The sequence below is a fragment of the Venturia canescens genome, chromosome 7, assembly GCF_019457755.1.
Source record: "Venturia canescens isolate UGA chromosome 7, ASM1945775v1, whole genome shotgun sequence".
Taxonomy (NCBI): domain Eukaryota; kingdom Metazoa; phylum Arthropoda; class Insecta; order Hymenoptera; family Ichneumonidae; genus Venturia; species Venturia canescens.
In genome coordinates, this window is record NC_057427.1 from 1,861,188 (window position 1) to 1,872,414 (window position 11,227).

Sequence of the window (11,227 nt, forward strand, 5' to 3'; positions counted from 1 at the left end):
CCGTCAACCGACAGGAATCATCATCTTTGAAATAAAAAATCGAGAGCCTCCCGGAGCGAGGGAAAAGCACCCTGAACGGACTACTCGGGGCGTGTTCGCGTTTAGATACATTTTTTCCACTTTAAATTCACCCCCCGCACGGTCAAAGCCATTCACGTGACCTGCGTCATTCATCTTTTTATTATTTCCATAGAATAAGAGTAAGAGAGAGAGAGAGAGAGGCTAATAAAAAAATAACAACGGAAAGCAAGAAGTTAGAAGTGGGTCAGCGAGCTCTCTTCGACTCGAGGTCGCCGACGATTTGACGCTGCTATTTGGCGTTCAGCCCCCTCGCATGTATCTCCGTTTAACTTCGCCCCTTGTCGACTATTTGGATACAAATCGAAAGCTTTACACGACTCCGCAAACCAAAAGCTTTTCTCTCCCTTTCCACTTGTGTATTTTTTGTAAAACTACACCGCGACGACTCAATACGCTTGAAATATCACCGTGACGAGCTTACAAATCTGACAGTAACACGCTATTTCTTAATCTTTATTTAACTGAATATTCGTTTTCATGAATTTTGTTAAACTTATCGAAACATCAACATTCTAAGGCTTTTTTCCAACTCGCTTTTCATCTTCCGTCAAATAATCGAATAATTTTTTTCAATTTTATACAAAAACCTCTATTCATCATTGAACCGCTTGAATGAACACGAGTGAAAGCATTTAAAAATCTGAATTTCAGACGAAATATCGCGGCCCTTGAAACACGCGAGCGAAGCTTTCCCGATGTAGATACATAAAATGCACTTGTTGCTCGTTATTTATTAACGGTAAAATCGAAATTTGTAATTCACTTGGAAATAAAACGCGTTACGATATAAAGATAAATGAATAATAAGAATGAGATTAAATCTGTTGAACGGAGTCACGAATGTAATGAGAAAAAATGGGGGTCGAATATTTGCAACGCGGCAGTGAAAATTTTCTCCCAGAATTTTGCTTCGTTATCAGACATTACACGACTGTAAATCAATTGTTACGAGAGTGTGACGAAATTTTCCTTGCTGCGATGCAAGCCTAAAATTATTCTCAGGGATCCTCCGAGCCATAAAAATCGATAAATAAATGGAACAAATAGCCAAAAATAGCTCAGCGCTCCGAGCACCTTCTCATCAATTCGAAATATTAATAAATGCACTCGATTCCCCTCAAAAAGAGCCTGCAAAAATACTCGATCAGCCGAAAAAAAATGACCGGATACTTCCTCTGGGTCAAGGCTTCGCGCATGATAATGAGCTCACTGCTCATGAGACTGGGGCAGCTTGGGACTTGCGCCCTTAGTGAAGTTCGAGGCAGGGAAGAAACCGAAGGAAGCAGGATTCTCGTATCGCGTGACCAAAAGCAAACAGGCTTATCGGCGATTTCAACCTCCTCTTTCGATACGCGAGCAACACACCGGGCAAGAGTCCATTTAATCCTGTGTAATTCGAAGCGAATTCAAATGGGGTGAAAATGCGACGTGGATGTTTGGAATACACGCCTGCTCGCGTACTTTCGCGTCTTCTTTCATGCTCGGGTGCTTTTTCGTACGCGCGGACCTTTTCGACGTCGACGCGTTCCTTTAATCCAGCGCTCGGAGATTGGTGAGATTAGAAAAATTCTCCGGCGTCCGCGTTGAGCAGAGTAACATCGAAATAGAATGAACGCTTTGAAAAAAAAAACGGTGGATTTTGAAGGTGCCTGCGTATCGTTCGTTGCTCGAGACTTTTTCGCGCAAGGTCGTGTGCGCTCTCGCCGTGGGCTTTTTAAAAATGTATTTTTAATTACTTGGCTCCACGAGGTTTCCGCGAGTTTCGTTTTATTTATGGATAAGCCGCCGGCGGACTGGTGCGCTACCGGGGGGAGCGCTCTTTGACGCAGCGAGAGATCGAGCGGCCGAACAATCGCGGTGACAACTTCGAAACAAAGTTGGAACGCGTGGCTTGCCGAGCGTTCGAAAGAAAAGGAGGGGAGGCCGAAGACGCAAAAGTGCAGACGCGTTTTCGTGCTTTATCACTTGAAATAGAAGCGGAAAAATATTCGCCTCGACGAAACACAAGAGTAGTGACAACGATGAGAATAAACGTTTGTCAAACTCAAAATAACTCGCTGCTCCTCGTCGCATCTCGCTGTGACTACGAAAAATAAAAAAAATTTTTTTTTAAAAACATTTTAAACAGATCCGAGTTCACATCACTTCTCGATCGTGAAATATCAACGCTTCCTCCTGCTTCCCCTCCGGCACGATGGATTCGCGCGGTAAAAAAAGCGAATCTACCTTCCACAGGGTCATCTGACGAATGTTTTTTCCGCGCCCTTCGCCTCTCCGAGTGTGTTACAATGATACATATCGCTCGGAAATATAGTTGAATGCTCGCCCGAGCGGGAGCAGGGGAAGCAACTGGCACGTCAGATTAGAAGCCAAGGCTTGACGTATGCACGGACGGACGCGTGTTCCGTGCACCAGAACCGCGAATGCCATCCCTCCGAGCCATCCCCGAACCCTCTTGTGCTTGGCATACATATTTTTTTCTCCTTTCTTTTTATTATATAAATTTGTCCTTGTATGGTTTCCCGAGAATTTATCGCGTTAATGCTTATTAGCCAATGCGATTCGGCCCCGATATTTTCAGTCTCCTTCTCCTGCGTTTTCTTTCCCGATATTTTTATTGTTATTGACACGCGTACGAGCATTTGTACTTGCCCATTTGCGCGCCCTTCCGCGTCAATTTTCCGCGTCAAAATGAGCGAGGAATTTTCGATCGATCGACCTCACGACGCTGTCGAAGCGTTGTCGCGCTTCGTCGTTTCTTCTCACTCTTCCGGATCGCGTGAGCACTCGACTGCGAAGCAACTGTTCGAAATCGACGAAAATTACTTTACAACGCCCTCTCCAGACATTAAAAATGAGCTGAAACACTCCGCAAAGCTACAAACAACGTCGATGCAAGTCCCATCGTCCCCGCGCGGGACCGGATATTGAAATAAAGTTTTTAAGCATTTGAGCACATTGTCGCAGACGCGAGGAATCCCATCAAACTTTCCAATCATTCGATTCACCCTGCCTAGTCGAATGGAAAGGACTTCCCAAAAGTTTGCTCGATTACACAATGCTTGCCTCGATACACCAGCCTAAATAGAGCCCTCGAGAGATCCACTAAATGATGAAATAAAGTGATAAATACGAGAAACGTACTTACAGAAAATATTTCTTTCGCCACGAATGTAAACTCTCAAGTTCCCGATAACAATTCTAGCAATACACACATTGAGATCGAGCCTATTGCTTGTTGTGGAGGAAAAAAAGTAAAAAGAAACAGAGAAAAGGAGGAAAAAACGATGACGAAGAGGACGAGAGACCGGCGAGTACATTTCTCGAGTGGTATTGCTGCTGACACGATGCATTGTGTCGTTATTACTGTGCTTGTGAAATCCAGAAGGAAAAGGGGAGAAAAAAATGATAAAAGCATCCCTCATCGTCAAACCTCTCCATCTCTTTTTCTTCCTCCTTCTCGCTCTCACTCTTCATCCCACTTTTTCTCTCCAGCTCTTTCCAATGAACGGTACGTGTTCAAGCGAGGATAGAAAAAATTCAAAGGACGTCGATGAATTGATCATAGGGTCAGCGGTAACATTTATCGGTGACCCCAATGCCAATTGCTGGCTCCCTGTAACGTCCTCAGTATAGGGACGCGATCAAACGTGATGCACGTTCGAGTTATTGGAACAGCGTCCTCACTATCCAACTCGCTATATTTATGAGCTTTCCTATATTTCCTATAGCCATGCGCAATTGTCCTCGACTCGGGAAGATTAAACTATTGGCCAGTCCGTCGATTAAATTCGTTTTGTTCTCATTAACGTAATTCGCGGAATGTTTCCGCTTGCGAGGATATCCTCGACGAGGCATTTTTCAACCAAATTCATCGAGTCCCCCATTTTTCGTGGGGCTCCGATGAACCCACGATGAACAAAGTGCAAGACGATGATCGAGGAAATGGAAAATTTTGACGAGCTCGCGCCTCCGGTCGTGGCTCGACGAACAAAGTTCCTCGATTCCTGCTGATCAACGACGATTGAAAATGAGAGCGTCAGTTTAAAACACAGAAATAAAGGTGGGCGCTCAGCGAGGAGCGGAAAGTCCAGTGCTCGTTGGATTCGTACAGAAAGTAACTCCGTCGACGAAAAATTTGTAATTTCAGCTAAATCTGCATACTCGAGGAAAAATACGAGGGTTCCGAGAGCACGCGGTGAATAATAATCGGAAGTGAAAATTTGGCTGGGTGCCCTGACATTCTCGCTGTCCCGAGATCCATTATTTCTGTGGAAACGTATCTTCGAGGCTCCTTGTAAAGTTTCTTTTGAAATTTCAGCCCCCAAATGTGCGTTTCCACGTAACCAGGTTCGCGGCAACGACCAGCATGATCACTGAAAACAATTGAAGCTCCTTTGCTCTCGGCCCGAGGACGCGTCGCTCTCAACCGCGTCATTTTTCGGATGAAAACGAGCGCTACGAATCGGACCGAAAAAAACGGAGATTTGACAAGTTTTTAAACGATGAATTTTCATGAAAACTCACCATGAGTATCGAATTTTCTAATGATGGTTTCGATTATGGTGGTCCTGGGTGCAACATGACCCCGTCTCACAGGCATTTCACCCCGTGAGATCCCCAGAGTGACTGGGTTTATTCCTATTTGTTTTTCTCCTTATATTTGTATTTATATTTTAATGTTGTTGCCCAGCGCGTCGTCACGAGGTTGATGCTGGGAATCGATCGAGTTGCGATAATAATATCAACAATTTTAGTGGATTGATACGAGTGAGATGAACTGTCATCCAGCTGGCACTGAAAAACACGCTCCGATATATCACGAGTTACGACGACTCAGGCACGAGCCACCATATTTGTTGGATAATAAAAAAAGCACAGCACGAATTGAGCATGATTAATTCTTACGGACAGAGAGCACTAATCGAGGCTTTATTTACTTATTTCGCTTATTATTTCGATCGATATTTAAGATTTTTCGCTATTATTATTATTATTGTTGTTGTTGTTGTTGTTGTTGTTATTATTAAGTTTTAGAGTGATTATTTGAAAATCGAGTATTTAACCGTGTTTATTACCGGAGGATTATAATTACGCGTAGGCCTCAAGTGAGTCTCGTCGATATATTTTACAGCACGAGTAGCCGCATTATTTTAACTCCCGTGATAAAAAGCCACGTAGGCACGCACGCACGCACGCACGCACACACACACACACACGTTCGCGCGTAAATGATTTATTTGAATAACAATTTGTCGGATCTTCAACGTTCGCTTTTACCTTCCTGCTTCGTTTTATAACGATCTGGTTTTTCATAAATTTCGATCGGTAACGATGCGATTTAATACGGGAAGCCAAATATCCGTATTCGTTTGTTTATTTTTCGAATAATCTCGCTACGAAGGTTCTTTCAGTCTAGCGACGCCGACAATCCAATTCTCCAGGTTTAATAGCGATCTCGGAAGCGGCAGCGAGCATCGAATAATGAGATTGTTCAATTCAGCGACGAACCGGCCGCCGTAGGAACGAGCACCGTGTGATCATCGCGTCGATTGTCGTCACTTCGTTATCAACGTTTATTTCAAACTTGCAATGATAATAATGCATAAAATAATTATTGATTTTATGGCCACTCGTGATGTTTTTAACGGGATTATTATCGTTCGGGGCTCCGGGATGGTGAAAAATTTCGTTGTCGTAGTTGCTGACGTCTTTCCGATCGCTTTTCGATCTCGATGTCTTCGTTGTTATCCCTGAATACCTTAAAGTCAATGCGCCTGTTGAAATAGTAGGATCAGACTGCAGATAGCTGCTCGAATCTCCACGTAGTTTTGTCGCTGCCGTCTTCAATCTGGCAAAAACGTTCCGAGAGCATCGCGTTCTCATTGGCTCCCTCGTTATTATCCTCAGCGTCATTTCCTGATCGTCTTTATCGTGTCTGATGATTCGCGGCCGTAATCACTCGACGATCCGACCTCGTTAATTATTCCCGACTAATCTATCATCGCCGCGGTGTCCTCGATCAATCACTATTTCTCCCTGATCGCCGCTTCCCGATCGGCTTTTTTCTCTTTTCAATATCGCTGAGACTCCGGGCAATAAAACCGTTTTATTTACCGCCAAAAATCCTTTTCACCCTCGGCATTTCACATTTTTACTCTTTTATTTTGCCCCCGTTCCTACGTGCGATTCAACGCAGTCCTCGAATCGTTGATTCTCGATTATTTAACTCGACGTACATCAATCACGGGCTCCTCGACGAAAGTTCTAATTCCCCGTCACCTTTTCATCAAGATTTCACCGTTTTTTTTCGACTTCCTCTATTCCGGACTCCCGGAAACGGCTCGAGAGCCGCGATCTCGCTTAAACTCTAATTCTTCCTAATTCCTCCACAAATTTAAGAGTAATCGCTCGTCCGACGAGAAACGGCAGTCGCTACTGTGGCCTATTGGTCTCCGTTTTCTGCGCCTTTGAACTGCTTCGCTACCAACGATTGTCGACTGTTGAGTGATTTTTTCGTCGTTACCCTCGGGACTCTTGACCGCGTCTCGCTAACTATTTGGTCGGTTTTTGTTCGCTTTGGTTTCCTTCGAATTCCAACGAATGAGAGAGAGAGAGAGAGAGGAAGAGAGAATGAAAGAGATTGAGAGGAAATTGAGGTTCTGAGAGAGTCCTGGACGACGCGAGAAGTGAGGATAGAAGGCACGTGGTGTTGCAGTCGAGTTTGTACGAGCCCGCGGTGAAACGAGAGCCACCGGGAGCAGAGGAGAGCCACGCACGATCAATGCTTGGCGCACGTAGAGCGTGCTGACGTTTCGTATTTTCTCCTCTTGTTTTTCTTTTTCTTTTTTCTTTTTTCTTTTTTTTGTTTGCCTTTTTTTCCTCCACTGTGTGTACAGAAGCACGCACACGTACACAGTCACGCGGTAACACGAATGTACAAAGATCTCACGAATTTCTACGTATATCAATATCGAGACTCGTTTGGCGTTTCTCGGTGGCGTACTTTTGAAATTTAGACAATAATTTACGTCACCCACGACGACGCCGGGGTCGCCAGAGCCACGCACTCGGTCAGCTGTGCATATTCGCCCTCCTCGAGGCTACTTTCTCTCTTTTGCCACTGACGATTTATCGTGCTCGATGCGACGAGCCGCCGAAAGTGCTTCTGCCTCTGATCGCGAACGACTCGAGCTCCGGTGCTGATTCTCATTCTACAGCTTTTCGGGCATCGTCCTCGCACTCGAAGGACTCCGGAGCTTCATCGAGACGCCCTTTCCAACTCCTCGACCGTCGTGACTTCTCGCATTCGACTAGAAAACGTGGTCCGATCCCGCGCGCCGGCTCCCAAAACTGCGGCGTCCCCGAACTGCCTCCCGACAGGGAACAACAACTGGCACACTCGCACGCCCACGCACCCGGACGCACGCATACGCACGAGGCTCGTGCCGCGGGTAGCGCCGCTCCTGCCGCTGGCTTTGAAATTCAGAGCTCTCGAAATTTTCAATGTCTTTTTTTAGACCACAGAATCGTCGCACTCGTCACTTGCCGCCTCGCGGGCTCCTTTGATGCCGCAAATCCCAATCCTTCCGTCGAATCCCTCTTTGTTCGATCGTCCAGCTCGACGTTGGCAGAGGGAGCGAAAGCCAGCAGAGACCGAGAGGGTTGACAAATGAGGAAACCCGAATCCCTCGTTTTATCCTCGCCCCCGCGATCCCCCCAGCCCGATAAAAAGCCCTCTCCGATCTTTGTCCTTTCTCGCGATATTCACTCGCGCAGAGCGGCCCTCTCTATCGTTTCAATCGTCGAACTAGTCGCGGCGAGATCCGAGGAGCGACGCACGAGAACCGACGACGAGACGGGGGCCGATGTCCCTCGGCTTGTTCCGCGACGACGACGTCGACGTCGCTCGTCGTCTCGGTGGTGGTGGTGGTGATGGTAATGGCCAGAGTCGTGGTGGTGGTCGTCGTGGTGGCACAGAGGCGGACTACGCTCGCGACGACGACGACGACGAGCCAGACCAGGCTTCGTTTCGTTTCAGTTCACAGCTCGCACCGGCGCCTGCGTCCAAAAGCCACCCCCACCTATGCGACCCGATTACAACGCTCCGGACTCACGATATACTAGAAGAGATAACGTTACTCAAAAACTCCGATACACGCGCGCACACCCAACCGACCACCTTCCTCTCTTCCGCGCTCTCTCTTTATCTATTTGCACTTTTTACCTTTTTTGTTACGAGGAATCCGAAGCACTCATTCAGTTCGGAGGGCCAATAAGATCGGGGCTTTTTCCCCATCTTTTTTCACTTTGACTCCATCATTCATCGTCCTCAAGCTCTGCACATACTTCCTCACTCTCCCAAATACCATCGGGAAAAAATAACTCGAGATTAAACGAACTTATCGCACTCTTCATGCTGGATGAACTTGCCACGAGAATTTTCCGTGCGGAAGAGCTCTGGAGTCGGTAATTCTCACCTGAAAATCAAGAATACTTTCGATTATTTTTTTACTCCTTTTTGTAGACGTTTGACAGCTCTGACGAGCTTGACAGGGATTAAAAAGAAAAAAAATTTATTAAAAATTCAATCAAATTTTAGTAAATGATCATTTAATAATTTATTTAATTAATAATTTCGCTTCATTTAATAAAATTTTAAAAGAATGACATAAATATTTGTTAAAATTTGTTTTTTCTTTTATGAGATCTCCAAACCGAAACGACGCCACTTTCTCTGCAGCGAATATGAAAACGAAAAAAAAAAACGATCTTTCCGTCTCCGAAAGCGGCCAACTGCCTTAAAAGTAGTTGCGGAGAATCTCGAATATTCGATGTTTCAATAACTTCGATAATTCCGGAAGCTGACGCATGGGTTTCCGCAACGGAGATCGCATTCCGATAAAAATAATGATGATTGGAATCATTGGCAGATAATTGCGAAAAGCTGAGGCGTCGAACGTTATTTTTCCATCTGCGAAGGACAACTCGGAGCCGTGCTGGAACATTCTCTTTCGACGCTAATGACCTTGATAACTCATCGGGGCCGATCGAGCTCGTGAGTTTTCGGGGATAAGAACTGAGGGAAAGGCTGAAAAATATTGTTTCAAGATTATTCGTGCAACAGCGCCCTTTGGCCCGGATCCCACTTGACTCGATGCCACGCTGTCCCGTTCGTATATAATCGCCTGCTGCATCGCGACCCCTCCTGCTCGTGTTTATTAATTCCAGAACGAGACCGGACTTTAGGGTTAAGCTCCGAATAAATGAAAAATAAATGTCGAGGGAGGGGGCAGAGAGCAACGAAGAAAAATCATTTCGTTTCTCATTTATTATTTTATTCGGTATTAATCGTACGACGTTTTATACTCTCTAGTCGTGACATTTATTCGTTCTCACCGTGATAAAACTTCGAGATTCTTCGAGCCGATAATAACAGCGTAGATCGAATAAATAAACCGCGAAAACTCGATAAATTATTATTTTCATTGAATATTTTCATTGTAAATAAATGAGAAACGATTTTGTTTTTGATGAAAAGAAAATATACGTACGCGGGCTACAGCAGCAATTGCGAACGTTGGACGAGATCGTTCCAATCAAATATGGCGAACCCGTCGTCCGATTGTGATTTGAAATACACGTTTGTTGACGCCTGTTTAGTAACGAACGAATTGCTAATAGTGTGTTCGTTATTCGAGACACGTAATTTATAAACGGTGGTAAAAGGGACGCGAGTGCGTTTAGCGTGCATTCCGTTCTGGCACAGCCTCGATCTGCATTTTTCGTTCGTTTTTACCGGTTTTTTTCTTCTTTTTTTTTCTTTCAACTCCATCCCCTTTCCAGTCCCCATTTATTGCCTCGTGGCGTGCATATAATTTTCCCACTTCGTGTCTTTCTATTTCGATCGCTTCGTGACCCTTTAATTCCGCATTCCGCACGACAATTATTCCCACACACGTTTACGCAGACACATGAACACACACACTGTCAGCTTTAATTGCTTTCTCTCTATTCCTCCCGCGCGATGCCACTTCATTTCATTTTTCATCTTTTTCTTCGTCATTCACCGTATATCGATCGACTCAACAGGGCCGCCGAATGCGTGCAATTGGAAATTGGCACTCGCACGACATTAAGTACCGCGTGTACATATATGTCGTCCACTTTTCCACATTATTATTACTCATCCGCCGCATTCAGCATATCGAACGCTTAATCATATGCGCTTGTTTGCCATGACCATTGGATAAACGTCAAGTTGTTTGAAATTCTCCGTATCAATGTTGTTCAATCGAGACAAATGTCTATCGGAAATGATCTTAGAATAACCCACACATGTTGAAACCAAAACATTTTGAGACGCTTTTTTTGGTTATGAATATGCGACTTCCCTCGACATATTTCAGAAGAAAATCGGACAAAATTTGTTCAGAAAATGTTTCGAAGGTCGGATCAGAAAAGGAGAATTTTTTACGACGTGCGACGAATGCAAACAATTTTGTATTAATTGCTTCCTTTGTTTGAACCAGTAAAGGAATTCAGTGAAAACATTCGCATTCAACCGTGTGAACCGTGATCGGGCGGTGATGTGCGCATTGCGGTTGAACCCACGAATCGAATGTTTCCTGAGTTTTCCCCTGGAGGACAACTCGCGTAGTTTCGAGCTCACTTTTCCCAACACTCGGACTGTCGCATCGATAAAAGAACGATGGATATAAAAAAGCTTCTTAATCAAGTTTTGTTGATTCGATGCCTCGTAACACAAACAATCAAGTGGTCAAATTCACTACAAGATTTTTCCCTCGTTTTTTACGTTTGGGAATTCCTTTGATCCGCCAATGGAAACACAGTCCCTCCGAATACCTGCTTTGGATACGAAAATTCTAGCGACTGTCGATAGAGGGAATCTACCCTATCGACAGTCGGTAAACTACTGACGCAGTGAAAGCGTTCAGGTCACGCATAATCGCGGTAGCGTCGTGTACTGTTTTATCGATTTCAAATTTTTTAAGATATTTTACGAATTTTGCAAAGAATTTTGTCAAATTATTGCTCCTTTTTCAGTAAATTTGTTCTTCCGACTCAAAACTTGATTTTTTAACAACTCGGAGGTTCGAATAAATTTCTGTATCTTCCAAAAAAA

At 44.7% G+C, this 11,227-nt stretch overlaps 1 protein-coding gene across 15 annotated transcripts in view; it reads right to left on the minus strand.

Moving 5' to 3' along the window:
- The window catches only part of sei (seizure), a 63,793-nt gene extending 55,686 nt beyond the window's left edge, over positions 1-8,107 (minus strand). For 5 of the 15 annotated variants that reach the window (XM_043422804.1, XM_043422808.1, XM_043422805.1 and 2 more), the window contains exon 1: positions 4,609-8,103. In XM_043422804.1, the coding sequence (XP_043278739.1) occupies positions 4,609-4,684 (76 nt within the window). In that variant the 5' untranslated portion in view covers positions 4,685-8,103. Of the gene's footprint in view, positions 1-4,608 lie in introns of all 15 variants that reach the window. The other 10 variants (XM_043422809.1, XM_043422813.1, XM_043422806.1 and 7 more) reach the window with 8 other exon arrangements.
- Between the last annotated feature and the right edge of the window lie 3,120 nt (positions 8,108-11,227).